The following is a 23,534-nucleotide window of genomic DNA, read 5'->3' on the forward strand; positions in this document are numbered from 1 at the left end:
GTCACTATGGCAGAGGACCATTGAAACATCCCTCATGTCCACCTTTCAGTCATAGCCCAATCCTTCATTGACAATGGTTACTGTACTGTTTTTGGTCTAGCTAACAGAATACAATTGTGTAGAAAACTTAAAAAAAATAGGATTTTAGGGTAAGAGTAGCCTCCAAGGTTTGACATTACACAATGCACTCATACTGCCAAGGAAATTGTAACCATTATCAATCACACACATCAGTTCAGTTAATCTTTATTCATTTCTCGAAGGCAGTTTGGTTGCAGCACACAAGTACTCACATAAACATAAAGTAACTACCATACATTAGAGTAAAAAGAAAATGTATACAGCATACCTAATATACTGTAATATAAAAACAAACAAAAAAATGAAAATTATATGCAGCCTGCAGTGCTGTAAATAAAGCTGGACTTTCACAATTAACAGTTCACTGGTCGCTGTCCTCACCCTCCCTCTCCTGGGCATCGTCCTCACCCTCCTGGCCATCCACACGCTGTTGTCTGTCTGGCCACAGATTCTCGTCCACATCACAGCGTATATTCTCCCTTGCGATGCAACGAGGGAAGAAACGGCGTGCATGTCGCAACCATCCCCTACACTGATCTCCTGTAATATCCTCACAAGCAGCATCCATTGCATGGAGCAGGGACCTCTGATCTTGAGCCCGATGCTCATACACTCTCCACCTCCAAGCGGAGAAAAACTCCTCAATAGGATTGAGGAAAGGAGAATAAGGTGGTAGGAACACCATGACCATCCTTGGATGAGTAGTGAACCAGGCCCTGATGAGCGGGCCACGGTGGAAATTCACATCATTGTCCCATACAATGACATATTGTGGTAGGTGAGGCCCTACAAGACCTCTCTCATTTTCAGGGATCAAATCAAAATGAAGGCGGTCTAAGAAAAGAAGGAGCTTCTGTGTATTGTATGGGCCAAGACTGGGGATGTGAGTGGCCACACCATTCTCAGATATGGCAGCACACATAGTTATATTGCCCCCTCGCTGGCCTGGGACATCCACCGTGGCCCGGTGGCCAATATTACGGCCACGTCTTCGGCCCTTGGCCAGGTTCAAGCCAGCTTCATCCACAAACACGAGGATGTGAGGGGTCTCGTTTCCTTCCAATGCCATTATTCTCTACAATAGCGGAAAAAAAGAAAATCTCAAATCAGTCATGCAGAAGAGTCATACACATACAGTTACAAACAATTACATAGGAATGTTCTATGTTCTCCACAAGTTCAATATACTACTGGCTACTACTCCTGTGGTTCCAAACCTGGGGTACATGTATCCCTATGCAGAGTTACTACAGGGGGTATTTGACAAAAAGGGGAGGGGGAAATAGTCAATGACTACGCTTACTGAAATGTAAATCAAATATTTTCATACCTGGATACACAAATCACGTAAAGTGGATACTGAAGCGAATAAAGTTTGGGAACCACTGTTTAATTGTAAAAAGGTTACAATGATGGACAACCAGTAACTGACTTACATGTACATACTGGTACCGCAGTTCTTTCACTCTATCAGAGTTCCTCTCAAATGGTACCCTATAAATTTGCTTCATTGTCATCTGATACTTCTTCAATATACGGTCTATTGTGGAGATGCTTATGGAGTTGATATTTTGGAATATGGCATTGTCTTGCAGGATTGCAGTGCGGATCTGTCTCAATGTGATGGCATTATTTGCCATCACCATGTTACAGATCTCTTGTTCTTGTTGTTCATTGAGAAGTTTTCCTCTGCCACCCGTGCAAGGTTGTCGTCTAATCCTAGAGATAGAATTCAAAGGTCAACACTCCATTCGTAATGTTTACATTATGTATTCCTTACAGAATGAGTTACATATGTTATTGTATTGTTGTTTTACACAGTTACTTTACCACAATTCTAATGCATCACTGCACAGTGACTGGAATACTACTGTAAACTGTATCATCAATACTGTAGAAAATAAACTATTCCATACTTGTCATTTTTAGTATCATAACATACCATTGAGGTAAGATATTACTGTAGGCCTATCACACACATGCACTAAATGAGTAGGTAATTGTTTAAATATATATATTTCATGCTCTATACACAGTGTCCTACTACATACCTGTTTTCCCTACGAAAGGTTTGGATGATGGAGGAGACTGTAGAGCGAGGCACATTAGGCTGAACTCGGCGACCTGCCTCCGCCATTGTGAGGCCATGGTTGATGACATGGTCTACAACTGTGGCCCGAATTTCATCCGGGACAGCATGGTGTCTTCGTGCTCCTCGTCCTCTTCCCCCTATTCCACCACCACGCACCCTTACTCCTCCTCTTCCTCCTCTTCCTCCTCTTCCTCGTCTTCCTCGTCTTCCTCGTCTTCCTCGTCTTCCTCCAGCAGGCAGTTGCCCTTGTTCATTTACTTGGCCAGGTGCCTCCATGTTCAGAAATTGTATTGGTTCTGCATGTCAAGCTCTTTATATACATGTTTGGCAGCATTCACAGTCATGGACAGCACCTGTCAGGTAACTAAACATACTGTTTAATTGGCCATCTGAGATGTGTGAATCTCCTCCTTCGTTAGTCAAGTTCTAGTTTCACCTGACTGTCAATTGCTGTAATAAATTTATAAAATGTTCCTAGGGATTCATATATGGTATTCATGGTATTATGGTCTTGACTAATTTTGACAATTGAACAGACTATTGTGCATATGATGACTTATACAATGAAACGACGCTGAAACGTTTTGGAGGGAACAACCATTAGACTGAGAATCGGACAATCAGTTTAGACCAACAAGATCAATTCACTTGGAAATTGTGCTAAATGTAGGCTACCTGTACTTAATCATTTGCAAAGATGTAGCGAGACATTGACACATGTATTTAGACATTTGCAATTTGATCAAATGAATGAGAAATTCCATTCTGTTGTAAACAATTGCCAAGTTGTTTGGAGGTTTGTCCATGTTGTTTTGAGAATGTAATTTCTGTTTCAAGAAATGAGCCAAACCAATGGAGAAAAACTGTAAGACCTAGCTTTAAACCCTGGTGTTAACAGTGCAAAACCACATTTTGTAAACAATTTTGTAGTTTTTCCCACCATAAAATAATGTCTCTTAAATTTAAAAGTGGAGAGAAAGACTCTTAACTGGATGAATTCTACTCCCACTGCTACCTTGGCAGCCTCATAGAGGCTACAACCACACTTTAAGTTTTGTGTTGGGGTCGGTACACACAGCCCCACCCATCCCCTGCGTGCGGAAGTGTGAAAGAGTTTCCAAACAACATTCCTGCATTCGCCGGTTTTATCAGTTTAGTCAACAAATTCACATGTAAACTTACGTATACAGCGGCATTATTTACAACACTGTAAAACAGACGATTGCACTTATCAACCACATGGTAGAGCAGTCAGCAAAAGTTCAATAATGTGGCTTTAATGCTGATTGTAGTGTGCGAAGTGTACTAACATGCAGGAATACTTGTACAAGTTCTGTTACACTGGCTGTTTAGCAGTGACATTCAAAATCTTTCTCCTAGATGTTATTGGGACATGGTCTTTCAAAACGCATTCAAAAAATGTCTAGTGTTCCTTTATAAAACAAAGCATAACTGTCCAATGTTGTTCGGAACCAGCAATAGAACAGCTCGCACATGTACAGCAACGATGCTCTCTGAAAACTGTGAGGGTCGTGAGTGCTCTTTATTGGTGCATTATTGTAATGAAATAACTTAATCCCCTCTTACTTGAATGATTTCTGAATTGAGTGTATAGGTTGCAAAAGTCTGTGTCAGTGTCTATGTTTAAGAGAAGTACTGTAGGCCCAGTTTTACAGAAAAGGCTTATGGCGAGTCTCAGACTTAAATTAATGTGTGAACCGAAGACACACGTCCTGCTGGTTAAGCGAACACTTGCGTGTTTAGCCGTGTTTAGGCTGCTTTAGAATTTGAATTGTACATACCGCACGGAATGACGGCGATGACTCAACCTGAGTGTGGCAGGCATAAGTCAGCCATAACAGGGCCAGATATGGGCCACTTCTCAGAAAGGGTATGGACCAGGTCCTGACACTTTCTCAGCTGTCTGGGCCAGACATGGCCCATGCCCTTTCTGAGAAGTGGCCCATCATCACCGTCATTTTATGTGGAAGTGTCTCTGACATCTATTAATTAAAATAAAATGAGAAAATACCCAAATAGGTGAAATTTATAAAAATATCAAAATCTGACAATGACAACCATTTATATTATATAATACTTGATCATATAAATAACTAATTATAATATCTAGTTATGTATCATAGGTTATTTCTTATAATACATAGACAAATTATATATAAAAATGCCAGTACAGTTACATTAGAACAGAGTAAAATCATACATATATATATTTTTTGGACTGATAAAAATCTAATAGAAATCAGTCTGAGCCCAACAACCAGAACAGGACACGGGAAAATATGGGGATAATTCAATGAAAACTCAGTTTTGCTGAACAAAAAGCTAAATATTTTCAATTATGTTTGTAAACGAACAGTCAGTAAGTGAACAAAAACATTTGGAAGGGTCCTGAAACCCTTTAGGGTGAGTAAAGGATGACAGTTATTTGGGTGAGCTGTCCCTTTAAATCTTCTCTCTTGCCCGACGACCTCCATCTCGGTCTGTGGCAAGCTGCAGCCATCTCTTGACCCAATGCTCAACCTCTTGGTCTGTAGCAGTTGCCGTTAGTCTATTTCGTCTGACTGCAGCTACGACACATGTGAACAGTAATTATTATTTATTTAAAATCTAACATTAATAGGGTAAACATTTTAGATCACACCAATCAACATTGATAAATCATAGAAGCTATTTTCATAAAGACTTACCATTGATTACCATTTTTAAAGTGGTGTCCTTGAATGCCGCCTTGCCATTAATACCCCTCCAGTTTGTCTGACGGGAAATATCGTTTGTTAGCAGGAAGCTCATGATTCTCCAGACGCTGTCTTTGATGGTGGTGCCACCTCTCAAGGCTAAGGTGTTTATCTGTAAAATTAAAAGTTATGGAGAAATGAGGAAACAAGTCAAATCTTTGATTAGAATATAAAAAAACCTGTGAGCTTTTCTTGTTGAAATGACAGGAGTTCAATGTGAATGGATTAATTGAAGTACTATACGTATCGAAAGTAAATGTCCTTTGTCAAAGCATGTTTAACTGTCACATATCTTATGCCTCTAAAGCAACCCACTGAATACACTGACTCGCTCCCAGTATCAATGGTATTAAAGAGCTTTTTAGTAACAAAACATATAGAAATGAAACAACTGAACTAACAAAAAAGACAAACATGATTATCTTATTTTTTTTATTTAACACTCAAATTACTACCTCTTTTTAGCACTTGTTTAAAACTTTAAAGGTTCTTTTTCAAAGAGACATTGAAGGCTTATGATATGGTTTATTTTAGGGAAAGCAAACATTGAAAAGGCTAGCCATGTATTAAAGGATTTTAATGGAGGACAAGAACTAACCGACCCGAAGCGGAGTGCCCATAGGTTATGCATGCGGGTATTGCACTCTGCACAATATATGCTAACAATTGTTCACTTTTTCTTAGGAATGTGGCAAAACCGTTTCTGTGTGCTTTGTAAAGCAGTGCATGGTCACATGCCAGACATAGGTTGCAGACGATCTGTTTTCAAAAAAAGACACAAAGATGTGCGACAGTGTTCTCAAACATATGCCTCCAACCAGGCACGGCTCGTCTGTATGGGCAGGTGGGGCAGTGCCCCTCCAAAATACTCATCCACTTGAAAAGGAAGAACTGTATATAAACTGAATATAACCAATGTTGGTAACTCGAAAATTTGTATTTGGGTACAAATATTTTGGGAGCTTCTTGAGCATTGTAAATAGTAATGCGAGATGAATATATGCAGATGGGTTTGCATTGAAATTAATTGTAAGGGGGGCAGAGGCAGACATTATTAGTTTTATACTATGGCTGGTATAAAACAACTGCAGTGCAGCTGGTACCATTCACAATGAGCAAAAGATAAACAATGACAAACAATTAATTTATTTGGGTTAGACAGGGATGTAATGATGATTCATTATGTGCCGATTGAAAATCGATTAAATGCTATTTGAATTGAAATAAGTATTTTGAACAGCAGGTTTGTTAACTGCAAAGTTGAAAAACGTGGATATGCTGATATTGCCTAAATATAATAAAATCCAAGAAAAGCACAGTCAATGTTTGTTTAGATTAAAAATATATATATATATTTTTTATTTGATTTGGAATTTGTTTTAAAATTGCAGTTTAGTATTATTATTTGATATAAAATAATTTTATTTTACAAAGAAATGTGCAGCATTTGTGAAATAATGAAAGGGCAGTTGGTAATTTCTAATTTGTCTCAAATCATTTTGTAAAAATAAATTGTGAATAAATCTCATCGTGAGATCAGAATCAAGAATAGCATCGTGAGTTAATCGTTGCATACCTAGTGCTTGATGTTTTTTACTGAAATGAGAAATCTTACTAGAGCTGTTCTAAAGTCCTCTTGCTGCAGCTGTCCCTCAATCTCTTGGAGTTGTTGGTGACGGCTGATGGGAAAATTGTCTGAATTTAGTGTTGGGCTATCCTCTGCAACAGATAATGTTTTGAGGTCATAGACCAATTTTATTAATTTGCCCATTTGTTCCTTGACGATTTCCTGATTTGCCAGAATTTTGCGTATCACAGCTAGAAAAGAAGAAAAAAATCATATCACTGTGTAAAAATATGAAAATAAAATTGCATCAGAAAAATATGCAAGTACCTTCACTGAAATCACTATGGGATGATGTTGTTCGACTGATAGTTGCTAAAGAGGTTTACTTTAAATAAGAGTTTGAACATGTTAACTGACTGTAGAAGCACGGTTCATACAAATTTCCATAATTTCCTAACTCAAATTCTAGTCCAGTGCTTCAAATAGGGAATGACAAATGTAAGAACAATTCCTTTTACTTTTTGTGTAGCTACAGACATAGACATAAAATTACAAAAGATACATATAGAAATTAATTAAAGTTTTATTAATTAGTTTATTAATAGGTTTGAAATATTCGCAAATAATATTGTTCTTTTAATAGGCTAACGTACCTGATTTAATGCCATGCAGTTTAGGATGAACTAGTGAAGGTCTGGTCATGTTATTGTCTCGTTTCAGCATTTTGTAGTTTGCATAATAGAATATTACAATCAGCCGTTAAGTCATGTGCGTTATTTAATCGTTTACGTGAGTCAAGCACGCTCAAATTGGGAGTGCAAACTCCCGAGTGCTCTGGAAAGCAATATTTGTGCATATCCGATTAAAATCTAATTTAAATGATTGATTGTCCACAATGTGTACAAAAACTGTACAGATCCAATGTATGCACAGCTTTATACTAGGGTTGCACGGTGTACCAGTGCAACGGTAGCATCGCAATGCTAAAGCTTCAAAATACCTGCGATGCCGCTCTATTTTTTAATGGAAGTATCGCAAGTACTGTTGCACATGCGCATTAACACTTACATCTGCCTTTTGGCGGTGATTCTCTACTAAATGAATCCGTGTTTTGAACGACTCGGACAAGATAATTCAGATTCAGTGAGTCATTCATCAAGACATCAGCTGTTTTGAACGAATTTATTGAATGATTCAGTAACTCTGACAGCATTTCCACCACCTACTCGACTGGAATGTGGGCCATAGATTAGCCATGCGAGACGTTGCTCCAAAATTAATTATTTTGCTACATGGCAGCATAAAATATTATAAATAGTATAAAAAGGTTTATAGTTGATTTAGATGATCTAATGATTTTAGATAGTTCATTGTGATCTATAGTAGAAAATAATCACAATTTATACTTAGGGGCGCAGTAGTCGTTTGTTCAGCGGGTTTCATTTCTGGTTGCATAGTTATAATTTTTTCTCGAATATCTTGGATTTTATTTGTGAAATGGTTCATAAATCCATCACTGCTATGCTGGTATACAGAATCAGAAGTCGCTGACGATTTATTTTTGGTTAATTTAGCCACTGTATCAAATAAAAACCTAGGGTTATTTTGGTTTTCTTCTATTAGTGATGAAATGTAGGCGGATCTAGACGTTTTTAGGGCTTTCCTGTATTTTTTAATACTATCCTTCCAGGCAGTACGAAATACCTCTAATTTAGTTTTCTTAAAGTTGCGCTCCATTTTTTGTGCCGCTTTCTTTAGAGCCTGAGTGTGTTCATTTTTCCACGGTGTCGGTCTGTCATTTTTAATCTTCTTTAAGCGCAGAGGAGCAGCTATGTCTAGCGTTTCCGAGAAGGTGGCATTAATATTTTCAATGGTAAAGTCAAGATCTTCAACGTTACTCATGCTAGAGATTTGAGACAATTCAGGCAAATTATCAAGAAATGCAACTTTTGTAGTCGAAGTTATTGTTCTACAATATTTGTAACTTGGAGTTTGATTTGCCACCATTGGGTTGTGAAGCAAGCATGATACCAGATAATGATCTGAGATGTCTTCGCTCTGTTGAAGGATTTTAACATCGTCCACGTTTATACCGTAAGACAAAATTAAATCTAAAGTATGATTACGAAGGTGAGTAGGTCCTGACACATGTTGACTAACGCCCATGGAGTTAAGAGTGTCTTTAAAAGCCATTCCTAAAGCATCTGTATCATTATCTACATGAATGTTAAAGTCACCAGCAACAAGGACTCTGTCTGCAGACAGTACTAGTTCTGATAAGAACCCACCAAATTCTTTAATAAAATCTGTGTGGTGCCCTGGAGGCCTATATACAATAGCCAGAATACATTTTAAAGATGTTTTGTCCTTAGTATTAGGTATTGATGCATCAAGTACCATGACTTCAAAAGAATTGTATTTAGGATTAGACTTCTGGGAAATGTGGACTTTACGGTAAAGTGCAGCAACACCTCCCCCTCTGCCTTTTAGGCGAGGCTCGTGTTTATAATAATAATCTTGGGGGACAGACTCATTTAAAGCAATATAATCATCTGGCTTTAGCCATGTTTCTGTCAGACAGAGCATGTCTATTTTATGATCTGTTATCATATCGTTAACAAAAAGTGCTTTATTAGAGAGAGATCTAATATTTATCAATCCGATTCGTAACAGTTGATTATCTGTATTATGTTCATGTTTAGTTAGTGTAACGTTAATTAAATTACCTTTGAGAGGTTTACGCATTATTTTATGTTTGCTCCGGGGGACAGACACAGTCTCTATTTTATGATGTTTGGGAGAAAGTATTATCGCATGTTGTGTATTATGTGTGTTCTGCAACGTGAGACGGCAAGCAGACCGTTGGTTAAGCCATTCAGTCTGCTCCCTGACCTGGGCCCCAGTGAGTCAAATTTTAGCATTAAGACTATGTGCCATATTTCTAGAGAGTAGAGAAGCTCCAGCCCAGGAGGGGTGGAGACCATCTCTTTTCAACATGTCAGGTCTGCCCTCAAAACTCTTCCAGTTATTTATAAAAACAATATCATTCTGCAGGCACCACTCAGACAACCAGCCATTTAGTGATGATACTCTGCTATGTATCTCATCACCACGATAAGTGGGGAGGGGGCCAGAGAATATTACAGTGTCTGACATCGTGCTTGCGAGCTCACACACCTCTTTAATATTATCTCTAGTGATCTCCGATTGACGGAGTCGAACATCATTTGTGCCGACGTAAATAAGAATCTTACTGAATTTACGATTAGCCTTAGCCAGCACATTTAAATTTGACTTGATGTCAGGCGCTCTGGCTCCCAGTAAACATTTGACTATGGTGGCTGGTGCCTCTATGTTAACGTTCCGAACAGTAGAATCACCGATAACTAGGGCACTTTTAGCAGATTTCTCAGTCTGTGCGTCATTGAGCAGGGCAAAATCTGTTCGAGACTGTAGTCGGAACGGTTGAGTGATGTTTGACCTGCGACTACGCCGTCTCACAGTCACAAAGTTTCCCAGCTGCGGGGGTTGTTCAACCGGAACCGAACTGTGAGGCCTAGTATTGCTCGCATCCAAAGTGTTTTCTAAGCTCCTTACATTCTTACTATCCTCAGATAAAGATTGGATGCGAGACTCTAATTCTGAGATCTTCTCTGTCAGCCTAGCTATTTCCCTGCATTTATCGCATGTAAAGCCCTTGCCGCTGACAGAGAAGGTGAAAGCTCACTTATTTTTCCTAGACAGAGAAATAAGTGAGAAGGTTAAATATAGTTTGACAGTTTTCTGTTATACCTAGAAAGTTAGCATAAATACATTTTAAAACGGGTTCACAGTAAAATACCAAATTTCAGCATGCATCTGTGATGTGACTTAGAGGTTTGCATAAGAAAAATATATATAAATCAAGTATCCACAGAAGAGATGGGGTTTAAGTTATACTTGAATGTTGTGAGAGATGTGGTTGACTGGACTGAGTTAGGAAGAATGTTCCACCAGGAAGGAGTTGTGAAGGAGAATTAGCGTAAAAATGATTTACTGCCCTTTTGAGAGTAGTATGAGTGTAGGAGGGTGTGAAAGTATGCCGGCGCAGATCCAGTTCTAGTCCTGTAAGCAAGCATAAGTGACTTAAATCTGGAATCTCTGAATCTTAGTGCAGAGCAAAACGTGATTGGCTGAAGTTAGAACGTGCCCTATTAGTCAATGAACGCAGAAGTAACCCTCGATTGGCTGCGTAGATAGTGGGCGGAGTCTACCTATTTGTTTATTGTGCACACGCCTTGACGTTAGAAATGTTTCAAAATCAACAAATGCACAAAGAGCCATCCACAAATGCGTGCAGCGATCCACAAATGTGCAGAAAGCTCTCTTCAAATAAATGCCATTAAAATAAATGTCTAAATATGTATTATTTGCAAATCTCATTGTATTTATTTGTGAATGCCATGTATTTTTGTGGAAAGTCTAACATATATTTATGGTTCTCTTTTTGTGCATATGTGGATTTAAAAAATGTTTGTGAAACTCTCTACATTTATTTGCGGATCATAGTTTATTTATTCAGAAAAATCCAACAATTCTGACCCTATGGACAATGAGCTTGACGAGTCAACTCGTGCTGAGTGAAGATCTGTGAATAGACTGCCACTCAGTGGTAAACAAGGTTCAACACACATTAAAGATGTAGCCGCGGACACGGTGACGTTGACTGCGGACGGATTATCCTGGTTGAGTAACTACTGTGTGAAATTTAAGATGGAGACCATTAGAGTCTCATATCAAAATAAAAGACTATACAGCTCCCAACATTAGGTTAAACAATATTAAAAATAAGGACAACATGTAAGAAATAATATAATGAAATAATAAAACAAATTAATTAATATACATTATTTGATGAATGAATATATGATAAATGAAATGTAATAAACGCATAAAACTTAGTTAGGGTTAGTAAATATAGAAAAATCATATTTGGGCCTAATATTTGTTAAACAATGTGATTGGCGCTCCGTCAAAACAGGTGCAGATTCGCAGCAGAGCTCTGCACAAAATGCTCTGCACTTGAGTGGGGTTTTAGCGGACAATTTCTGTTTAGAATAAAATAATTCCAAATGATGTAAAAAGTGGCCCTGCTGGACCTGCTCAAACAAATTTACAAACATAAACCGTTTAAAATAAAATTCACGTGGAACAGTATGTTGGACAGTGTTGGGTGTAACTAGTTACTAAGTAATTAGTTACTGTAATTTAATTACTTTTACCTTAAAAAAGTAAAGTAAGGGATTACTCTTATTTTCTCTGTAATTTAATTACAGTTACTTCAGATGTAATCGAACTAAATACTGTGTAATGTATATAATAGTGGAATTGACAATACATTTCAAAGTCTAACTTTAAAACGTACGCATTAATGTGTCTTTCTCATATTTGTAATACATTAGTCAGTTAATGAGAGAACTTTATGTAGTTGTATATGATTTATTTGGATGAATTAAGAGTCGTTTCATGTCTACCCTTGATCCACTTAACTAATCAAAGTGGATGAAGGATATAGAAAGTAATTAGTAACCAGTAACTAAATACTTTTTGGAGAGAGTAATTTGTACAGTAATCTAATTACACTATTGAATATGTAATTAGTAACTAGTAATTAATTACTTTTTCAGAGTAACTTACCCAACACTGATGTAGGATCCGTGTATTCGCTCTTAAAGTGCATTTAGGATTAATCTATATTTTATTTATAGTGGAGTTTATGCAATGCTATTTTACATTCAATTATTTAATACAATTTCTGTATTAAAACTGTATCAAACAATTACCAATCCAATACGCTATTCTGTGGTTGTTTATACACTGACAAATGTGGAGTCGAATTTACTTAAAAGTGTTCAGCTTTAATAGCTTTTTCCATCACTAACCAAAAAGCAAGCACGTTTTAAAAGATTTTTCTGTAGCATTTATTATTATCAGCTGGAGACTAACAATCAGGCCATTCCGTTGGGTCATTTGTTAAATCACCGATACTGCTCAGAGTCTCCGACCCAATACAACAGTATGTTCTAACTATAACCTCTGAAGATTTCATTTAAAATAATTTAAAAACCAGGCTAATATTGAATAACAGTACTCATTCCTTACAAAAGTAGATTCTGAATAATGTAAAAATATAGACAAGCTTTATATTAATGTACTTGGCACCAGGCGCGACGCAAGTGTTTTTTTGCTAATTGCAATAATTTGCTAATCATTTAACATCCTGCAACCAGCGCCGGATTATCCAATGGGCATTATGCTTTATTTTCTTATTTTATTTTGGCCGTGCACATACAAAACATAACTAAGGAAGTCCGTCTCTTGATTAACTTTTACGAGTCCTCTAGCGGCGTTGTTTACAAGAAGCACATAGCGACAAATCTATGGACTTCTTGGATAAACCTTACATTTTATTCAGTGGGAAAATGGTGCCAGTGCTGCCCCAAAAGCACAAGGTCTTTCTTTCCCACCGCAGACATCCCCACTGTACAATGTGCTGCAGGAAGAAGAAGCAGCACATATACACTGAACAAAGTTATAAACACAACACTTATTTTGGCTCACATTTTTCATGATCGTAACTCAAAGATCGAAGACTTTTTCTATGTACACAAATGGCCCATCTCTCTCAAATGTTGTTCACAAATCTGTGCAAGTGAGCACTTCACCTTTGACGAGATAATCCATCCACATGTGAGATGTGTGGCATATCAAGATGCTGATTAGACATCATGATTATGGCACAGGTGTGCCTTAGCTGGCCACAATAAAAGGCCACTCTGAAAAGTACTCTGAAAAGTTTTTTGTATAGTGGCAGGAACTGGAACACGCTGTCGTATACTCTGATCCAGAGCATCCCAAACATGCTCAATGGGTGACATATCCGGTGAGTATGCTGGCCATGCAAGAACTGGGATGTTTTCAGATTACAGGAATTGTGTTCAGATCCTTGCAACATAGGGCCGTGCATTAACATGGTGCAACATGAGGTGATGGTCGTGGATGAATGGCACAACAATGGGCCTCCGGATATCGTCACGGTATCTCTGTGCATTCAAAATGCCATTAATAAAATGCAACTGTGTATGTTGTCCATAACATACGCCTGCCCATACAATAACCCCACCACCACCATGGGCCACTCGATCCACAATGTTGACATCAACAAACCACTCACCAACATCTGCCAACGCCATCTACCCTGTATAGTGACAACCGAGATTCATCCGTGAAGAGAACACCTCTCCGAAGTGCCAGACGCAACCGAATGCGAGCATTTGCTTACTCGAGTCTGTTACGACGACAAACTGCAGGCAGGTCGAGACCCTGATGAGGACGATGAGCATGCAGATGAGCTTCCCTGAGATGGTCTCTGACAGTTTGTGCAGAAATTGTTTGGCTATGCAAACTGATTGTTGCAGCAGCTGTCCGGGTGGCTGGTCTCATACGATCTTGGAGGCGAAGATCCTGCATGTGGAGGTCCTTTGGCTGGTGCGGTTAAACGGGGTCTGCGGTTGTGAGGCTGGTTGGATGTACTGCCAAATTCTGTGAAAAGCGGTTGGAGACGGAATTGAACATTCAATTCACAGGCATCTGGTGGACATTCCTGCAGTCAGCATGCCAATTGCACACTCCCTAAACTCTGGGCTCAAATCGGTTCCAAGCTCGGCACACTCACCATTATGTGAGTTATGTTTCGGGTTCAGATAGATCTGGCGAGCTCGCTATGGCTGATTGTGTATGTGCTGTGATTGCTGATTAGACCAGCCGACTGATTATATGCTCCGGCTCCTCCCGAACTTTGTTAATTAAACATAATTTCCGGTGCAACATGATCTCACCATCCACAATTCCACAATCACTCCCTCAGAAACCGCCAGGAAACTCTGAGTCACATTTGATGAACAGGTGTCCTTCAATGATCACATTGCAAAGACAATGTGATCCTGTCGATATGCCTTATTCAACATCCGAAAGGTTAGACCCTATCTCACAGAGCATGCGGCACAACTCCTTGTCCAGGCCCTGGTAATCTCAAGGTTGGACTACTGCAATGCTCTCCTTACTGGTCTTCCTGCAAAGGCTATCAAACCACTTCAGCTGGTTCAAAACGCAGCGGCACGCCTCGTTTTCCAACAGCCCAAAAGGGCTCATGTGACCCCCCTTTTCATCCCTCCACTGACTACCGGTTGGAGCCTGTATCAGATTCAATTCAAGAAGATCCATCAAGAACCCTACGTTCAGCAAACGAGCGGCGCCTTGTAATAACTTCTCATAAAGGCATTAAATCGCTTTCCCGCTCATTCTCCTTCACAACTCCTTCCTGGTGGAACATTCTTCCTAACGCGATCCGGTCAACCACATCTCTCACAACCTACAAAACACAACTTAAAACCCATCTCTTAGAGGAATACTTGACAGACAAATGTAGAGTATGGATCATTGAAAGAAAAGCCATAAACCCCCCCACTCCTTCTTGTTCTGGTTTTTTGATGCCATCATCAAAGGGGCTGACCCTTTCGCTTCTCTGTGAGGTATTTACGACTCCTAAGCTTCAAAGCAAGCAAAGGGGAGATATGAGAAGACTCTGTTTGTATCTGTAATTTGTCCAGTGGAACTTATCTGACACGACTGTTCTTTCATCTAAATAAGTTTCTTAGAGGACACCAATCAGCTTCCACATGCAAAGCAAGAGCTGGAAGACAAAGACAATTTACTTTCCCTCCAAAGGTGCCATCCTCTGATTGGGTCAGTCACAGCCATAGGGCGTGACATCCTCACAACTTAAATAAGAGACCACACTTCTCTTCTCTCTCTTCTCTTCCTTGTGTTCTTCTCTTTCGCTTTGGACCTGCCTCGACCAGAAACCAGTTCTTGGCGTCTCTTCGGGAGACTACCTTCCACCCCCATCAGGTGTCATGGTTTAAGGACACATGTAGGCCGTCAGACTCTTGTATCAAAGTCTGACTGATCGCCGGTCCGAACCCATTACTCGTTTACATAAGTATGTGTCATTATTCTTCTCATGTCTTGATTTTCTATTCTAGTGGCAGGATCATGACAGGTCCACGTGTTTTGTGTGGAGAGAAACATAATATTGTTTGTCATGACATAATATGTGTTCTGTCCTGTCTCGTCTCTGGCCCTGCCCTTCTCGTTTCCTCGTTAGCTTCCCCTGAGTGTTACATTACCCTCACCTGTCCTTTGTTAATTATCCTCTGTCAGTTTCCCTATTTAATGCCCTCATGTCTAATGTCTTGTGCTCGTTCGTTCTACCTGTGTCTTGGCTTGTGTTTACGTATCCTAAGAGTCCTTGTCCGTGTTCAGGTTCTTGTACTGTTGCCTTGCCAAACTCAATTGGAGGATAAAAAAACCTCCAGGGGATTCCTCCTAACCAGGGGATTCCAGTTCCCCTCTGGCACAAGCTCGACAGTGCTTGCACAACAAGGCAAAATAAAAACATTTAAGATTATCATTAATAATCGAATAGTGGCTTAAATTTTGTAGCATTGCCACATCCTTTGTCCAGCTCTATCATCACAGCTTTTTTCAGGTCTGGGCATGGACTGCATCCTGCCTGCTCTGGTATCCTTGGAACAATGAGACTAGTTTTTCAATTTAAATATCTTGAAATACTTATTGACTCCAAACTTGTGTTTAAGACTCAGGTTAAAAATGTTTGTAAGAAGGTTACATCTTATTAATTTTATAATTTTAAGTCAACTAGAGATTGTATGTCATTAGAGGCAGCCGAGATGTTTATGCACTCCATGGTTATTTCTTATAATTTTTTAACAACTTGATCTCAGGATAGTTCATGGACCCTGAAACCATTGGAGTCTCTATATAAATGTACACTTAAAGTTCTTTATTAGAAACCGGTGCTCTCTCTGTCCTATTTTAAAAATATATAATCTGCTTAGTTGGGAAAATGTTATTAAATATGCAAATGTATGTCTGATGTACAAAATTATTCATGGTTTTACTTCTCCTCCTCTTAGTAAATGTGTTAGTATTACATCAAGTGTGCATCGCTCCACTAGAGGTGCTCTAAGAGGAGATAGTACTATTCAGATTCAATTTTAGTCAGTTCGCCTTTTCTATTAAAGCTGCATGAGAATTTAAAACCATTCCAATATTCATAAGAAATCAAGCCCAGTAAAAGAAATGGCTACTTAGTACTCAGCACTGTCAACACCAGAACTCCAATTTGAGTTCTGGTTGATATTGCTTTTTATCTTATTTTATATTATATTGTTAGTTTTATGATTTGGACTTGGAATTGTTTTCTTATATTGTATTGTTAAGTTGTATGATTGTTTCTTAAAATGCTTTAGTACTTGGTTGTTTTGTTAACGATATATCATTTAGAATGACATGTAACATGTTGTCCAGGGACAACTGGGACATAATTCGCTACCATAGTAGAAAAATTATATTTTCCTTTTTTTGTTCTGTTGAACACAATTACATATTTTGAAGCATTTCTGAAAGCAAACAGTAAACATTAAAATGGTAAGCAAGGTAGTTCAGAACTATGACAGTCAAAGATGCCCAGAAATGTCAGTTGCTGTTCCTCTGTCAAATATGGTCCTTTGTGTGCCACAGAATGATCAAACTTCACAAGTTTGGAAATGAATTGTCATTTTAGGAGGGGTATTCCTTTAAAAATTAAAAGATCTTTCACAAACATTTTTATAAGTGAATGGCTCAGTGGTTAGTGGATGGCACTAGCAACACCAAGACCATGGATTCGATCTCAGTGGACTGCACTTAGTCAGAAACAATTGTACAGTATAATCCAATGCAAGTCACTTTGGCTAAAAGCGTCTGCCAAACGCATAAATGTGAAAGTTTGGAAACAATGACATTTCTATTTGTAAACAACAGGGTGCAACTCAGATCTGTGCTGATCCAGACTTGCTGTCGATATATGTGGATGTTTACGTCCTTTATATGAATTCAAGTATTGGGTTAGCTAGCTTTTAACAGACCAGGTCGAATATTTCATCATTGCAATACGAATACGGATTCCTCCCCGTGTTAAATCATATCAGAAGCTCTTTATCAGGTTGTGTGGGTGGCTCTTAAAAGAGCCTTTTGTTTGTTGGGAGTCAAGCGTGAGTTTACTTGGAGCTTGTGTATTTAGTCACGGCCTTTGTTCCCTCAGACACGGCGTGTTTGGCCAGCTCACCGGGCAACAGCAGACGAACGGCGGTCTGGATCTCTCTGGATGTGATGGTGGAGCGCTTGTTGTAGTGAGCGAGACGAGAAGCTTCACCGCCGATGCGCTCAAAGATGTCGTTGACGAAAGAGTTCATGATGCCCATCGCCTTGGAGGAAATACCGGTGTCCGGGTGAACCTGCTTCAGGACTTTGTACACGTAGATGGCGTAACTCTCCTTCCTGGACTTTCTGCGCTTCTTTCCTGCCTTCCCGGCGGGCTTAGCGACGACCTTCTTAGAGCCCTTCTTGGGCGCGGACTTCGCTGGTTCAGGCATGACGATATGAGTAGATATCGGATCAGAAGTAACAGGAAGTACACAGCAGGGGTATTTATTGACGAGACTATGCTAATTTGGAGCAAAACTGGGCATGTGCTCCGATTGTGTGTCTCCGTTGGCAAAACCATTTAAAGGTTTCAATTGGTTAGTTTATAGTGTTACGGAGTGGAAAGAGAGCCAATGAAATTGTTTCCACCCACAGACTCATGTTTGAACGTGACCCTCCCCCACGCGATTCAGTTTCCTTTGTTCATTTCCGCTCTTAATATCTTTATTTTGATGATAATATACAACACAAGGAACATCTGCGTCTCCGTTTTGTAGCCCTTATGTAAAGGTTTAGTTGAGAGTGTAGTCGTGTTGTCACGAGTCTCTTTACGAGGCTTTATTTTTAATACGTTTAAAGACATTCTATAACCACGACCAACACATCTCTGAAATACTGAGTTGTTGGTCTTGTCGCCAAATTGGCAAACCTCTTTTACCTAAATGTAAAATGACAACTCTGACTATTTCTGTTATTAGAGAAGGCATACGGTTTATTAAACACAACAGTTGAATCGTATCGACTGTTTTCATAAAGAATACTTGGGTTTACCGCTTTCATTTCGTTTAAATATTTTCCAGTATTTTTATATTTCTGTAAAAAAAATGAAAACAATGGGCGCAAAACAGTTAAGCAGAAATCCCGCCCTTCAGCTAATTTCATTGGTTAGGCTTACAATGACGGGTAGGTTTAGGGATCAGTGTTTATGGCAAGCCATTTTGACATAAAATACGCCTGGCTGTACTAGTCATAATTTAGTTTTGACTAGTCAAAATTCCAATTCCAGATATCTCTTCTGTAATTTTGAGTCGTCGCAATTGGAATTAGTATATCTACAATGTGATTATTACTAGTCATAACAGGCAATGAAGATATCTATAATGTTATTCTGGCTATTCATAATATACATTTGAGATATCTACAATGCTGTTTTGACTAGTCATATTCTTCCATTGACTTCCATTGAAAAATATTTTCAGATATCTACAAATATGTTTTGACTGGTAGAAACTGCAATTAAAGATATCTATAATTCATTTTGTACTAGGCATAATTCAAATTAGAGATAGCTTGAACTCATTTTACTAGTGATAATTCAATTAGAGATATCTCTAACTGAGTTACCACCAGTAGAAACAATAATTAGAGATATCTGTAACTGGTCTTTGACTAGTCATAATCACATTTAAGATATCTTTAATGAATCATTTTTAAAGATATCTAAAACCACATTTGCAGATATCTGAAAGCAACTTATTACTAGTCTTATTTTAATTTTAGATATCTTGAATTGGATTTTTGACTCGACAAAGCTAAATTAGAGATATCTTGAATTGAAATTCTTCCTAGTGATATCTCATTTAAAGATATCTGCAATTTAATTATGAATATCTCAGTCTCATTTGTAACTAGGAAGATCTTTCTTTGGATATATCTTCATTTAACTTGGCGACAGGAAGAATTTCAATATAGATATCTGGAATTAACATTCTAACTAGTCAAAATTACTTCATAGATATCTAAAATGAATGCATGCAAATACACTTTTTCTAAGCCCCACCTTAAGCGTTTTTAACCAATCCTTCCTTGGAAACTGTTGTCAGCTGCCATTTTGTCAAATAATTATATAATAAAGGTCTTACATTTTGTGTCATTCAAACTGCTTCATACAAAAGTCATTTTAAAAGAATGAAAATAAAAACTTAGAAAAACTTAGCATAAGGTATGCAGAGGTATTAGTAAAATATCGTAATGTTGGAGATTTGTGCTGTGGATTAAATAGTGTTTGCCTTTATTCCAAATGAACACATTTAAGATAAGCATCTGTATAGGCATCATGTCTGGTGCAACAATTTGATTCATTTGTAAATATTTAATTGCACTGGACTCATCACTGAACACAACAGAACATCACCATCATTGATCTCTTACTATAATATAATACAATACTAAAGACAACTTAACCTGCATTAACAATACATACTGTATGCATAACGAAACATACTTATAAATGCCATTAATGAATGTTAAACTATGATTCACTTGTAATCTTCTTCAAAAAAAGTTATATATTTTGTATATATACAAAATAAATTACAACAAAACAAGCAGTTTGCTGATCTTTGTATTTATTGAACATTACACATTGTTTGGTCCGCTTTGTCACATGACTGCAATTAAAATCTCAGCGCTATGCAGACATGCATGTTGGACATCTTTTACCACATGAATGCATCCAAATATTATTGAATAATCACGTAAGAAGCATACTTCATTCGGTTCTTTTCTCTCCTTGACAAGTTACAAACGCTGTCTACTGTTGTTAGCCGTCAGCACTAGGTATAAGGAGGGGTAACCCTTATTTTAGTTAGATGGAAGGGTCTTTAATGCATCCAACTGGAGAAAGCGTAACAGCTAACAAACCCATTGACATCCATTTTAAAAACTAGCCTGTTGTCTCCTTGCTGTGTTCCGATGAAGCTAAGGTGATAGCATTAGCCGTTGCGCTTTTGGCTTTGGCTCTGGTGTAGGGGAGGAGCTGAGGAGCTTAAATCTCACGTCACACAACAGCAGATTCGACTAGGTATTTGCGTATGTGTGACGAGATAATTTTAGATATCTATGACATCATTACAGATATCTCAAATAGAGTTTTGACTAGTCAAAATATATTTACAGATATCTCGAATCAGATTTCTTACTAGCGCAATTATAATTGCAGATATCTCTAATTATCAATTTTGACTAGTGAAATTATAATTATGACTTGTCGAAATACAATTGAAACTATCTGAAATATATTTTATGGATAGTCAAACCATAGGTTTATATGTCAAAACGGCTTGCCATAGTGTTTGGTGTAGGCAATCAGTACTGGGATTCACATGACCAATAAAATCTTTAGGATCTGCTGCAGGGCGGGATTTTCCCACGAAGTAGTTTGGGGGGGGAAGTAGTGCGGAGAAGAACAGCAGCATCCTGAGGATGGACGAACATATCCATAAATGTAAATGGCAAAATAAAAATCCTTCCTTAGTGGTGATTAAAATTGAATTGAGGGATCACTTTGCTTCTTTGAAACTCCTGAAAGATTCCAGTGATAATATTTACTCTCTATGTGAAGATGTATTCAAATATTTGTCATTATAATTATAAGCTTCCATGTAACTATTTTAAGAATATTTCAAGACTGAGGACAATATATGAACGTGAACAACTTTGACATATTTGACTGTAATGCCTTCGCTTAATTTATATTATTTGTATTTTCTTTAGTGTATTTGTTCTACTTAACTGTGTTAACTATGTTCTGCACTTTAGTCTCCCAACAAGAGATTTAGTAAATTGTGTTTTGTAAAGAATTGTGTCATAATAAAATACATAAAAAAGAGAGACGGTGGTGGGGGTGTTGGTTACAAAATGTCCCCTATTTTCAAATCTCAATGTTGACAGGGATGGTAAAGAATAAAAAACAATATATATATAACCTTTGTTTTGTGTTAGTAAAATTAAGGGGCAACTTTACTCAAAAGTTCATCGTTTGTGCTCTCGGGTTTTTCTAATCTGACTTTCATCCATAGACGTTCAGCAGTGTACGGTACCACTTTATGATTTCATCATTACTGCAGAAAAGACAATTATCAAGGAAAGTGTCTCGTTCAGTGGAATGGAAGTGGCTCTTAAAAGAGCCTTTGGGGTTTATTTATGGGATGCAGAATTGAGTTTAAGCGCGTTCACCACGGATGCGGCGGGCCAGCTGAATGTCTTTGGGCATGATGGTGACTCTCTTGGCGTGGATGGCACACAGGTTTGTGTCCTCAAAAAGCCCGACCAAATAAGCCTCGCTGGCCTCCTGCAGGGCCATGACGGCGGAGCTCTGGAAGCGCAGATCGGTCTTGAAGTCCTGAGCGATTTCTCTCACCAGACGCTGGAAAGGCAGCTTGCGAATCAGCAGCTCGGTGGACTTCTGATAGCGGCGGATTTCTCTCAGCGCCACTGTACCGGGCCTGTAACGATGAGGCTTCTTCACGCCGCCGGTGGCTGGTGCGCTCTTGCGGGCGGCTTTAGTAGCGAGCTGCTTTCTCGGGGCTTTGCCACCGGTGGACTTACGAGCGGTCTGCTTAGTTCTCGCCATGACTACAGTTGCGACTCTTCTCTGTCAGATACTGAATGAAACGCGCTCTGCGGCTGCTTATAAAGACTAGTCCACCATGACATCAGAGGGTGGTGACGGTGCGCTGGCACGTGATTGGATAATGTGTGACGTCTAAGCATACAACTGAAACGAACCGGTTCCCGCTCGAAACCTTTTGTTTACATTTGTCGCATTAAATCCTCTGATGTTTACTTGTGATGAACTCGCGACTTTACGGAGAAATCACACATTTGCTCTTCTAACAAAGATGTTTATTTCGTTTCTTGTCATTGTGTGAGTGGAATTTAAGGAAAATTTTAAAAAATAACGAAATGCACCACTAACGTTAGTTTAAAACAGTCAGACCAGTCACTGCCAAACTCAAAATACTGAAGATCCGTCTTAGACAGAACCTGGTTATCCAACACGTGCGCAATGTTTGTCTGCATCGCGTTATATTGATTAATCTTTTGAGGATGAAATCGCTCTCTTTTGGTTTAAGTGGGTGGCTCTTAAAAGAGCCTTTTCATTGATTCGGGAGAAAGTCGTTCACTTTGTTTTGGCGGGTTTGTCGGTCTTCTTGGGCAGCAACACCGCCTGGATGTTGGGCAACACGCCACCCTGAGCGATGGTCACTCCACCCAGCAATTTGTTCAACTCTTCGTCGTTACGCACCGCCAGCTGCAGATGGCGAGGAATGATTCTGCTCTTCTTATTGTCCCGAGCGGCGTTTCCAGCCAACTCCAGGATCTCAGCGGTCAGATACTCGAGCACAGCTGCGAGATAAACTGGAGCTCCGGCACCGACGCGGTGAGCGTAGTTACCTTTGCGCAGAAGCCTGTGAACACGGCCGACGGGGAACTGAAGACCCGCTCTGGATGACCTAGTTTTGGCCTTAGCTCTCGCTTTGCCGCCGGTTTTGCCTCTGCCGCTCATGATTCCTTTGTAAGAGTGAATTATCACAACCACACAAACAACGTATGACATTGAGGTCGTGAGTTCCAGTACTTATAGTGGTCTTTCGTTCGCCTATTGGTTGGACTCTGTGAAAAGTTCAAACCAATCACTGAACTTCCCTCCAAACGTCAAAACGTCCCCCCGCCCATTTCTTCCCTCAATGCTTATTCGACTTGATGCGAATGACGTCAATTACCGCGAGAGCGATACGAAAGCAAACTTATTTATGATATGTAGAATCGCTCTCGCGGTACTTTGATGTCATCCGCCTGTCGGATCGTGCGGCGCCGCATCAAGCCTTTAAATTTTCGTCACGTTGCCTTTCGCCACTTCACGCGCATTAGTTTAAATGATATCGGC

General features: G+C 39.0%; 3 protein-coding genes across 3 annotated transcripts; all 3 read right to left on the reverse strand.

Annotated features, from left to right (window-relative positions):
- Positions 1 to 16,952: 16,952 nt before the first annotated feature.
- Positions 16,953 to 18,057, reverse strand: LOC306890640 (histone H2B-like). Its single transcript, XM_079450500.1, has one exon. It carries the CDS (start codon positions 18,031 to 18,033, stop codon positions 17,659 to 17,661), a length of 375 nt encoding a protein of 124 aa, XP_079306626.1. The 5' UTR covers positions 18,034 to 18,057; the 3' UTR covers positions 16,953 to 17,658.
- A 3,749-nt stretch (positions 18,058 to 21,806) lies between these two features.
- Positions 21,807 to 22,217, reverse strand: LOC306890635 (histone H3.2; the record flags this gene model as incomplete). Its single annotated transcript, XM_079450495.1, has 1 exon — positions 21,807 to 22,217. The coding sequence occupies one exon, from the start codon at positions 22,215 to 22,217 to the stop codon at positions 21,807 to 21,809; it is 411 nt and encodes a 136-aa protein (XP_079306621.1).
- Positions 22,218 to 22,766: 549 nt separating this feature from the next.
- On the reverse strand, positions 22,767 to 23,153 carry LOC306890638 (histone H2A-like; the record flags this gene model as incomplete). The annotated part of the gene is made up of 1 exon (XM_079450498.1): positions 22,767 to 23,153. One exon carries the CDS (start codon positions 23,151 to 23,153, stop codon positions 22,767 to 22,769), a length of 387 nt encoding a protein of 128 aa, XP_079306624.1.
- Positions 23,154 to 23,534: the final 381 nt, after the last annotated feature.

Source organism: Barbatula barbatula (genome assembly GCF_947034865.1).
Source record: "Barbatula barbatula genome assembly, chromosome: 25".
NCBI lineage: Eukaryota > Metazoa > Chordata > Actinopteri > Cypriniformes > Nemacheilidae > Barbatula > Barbatula barbatula.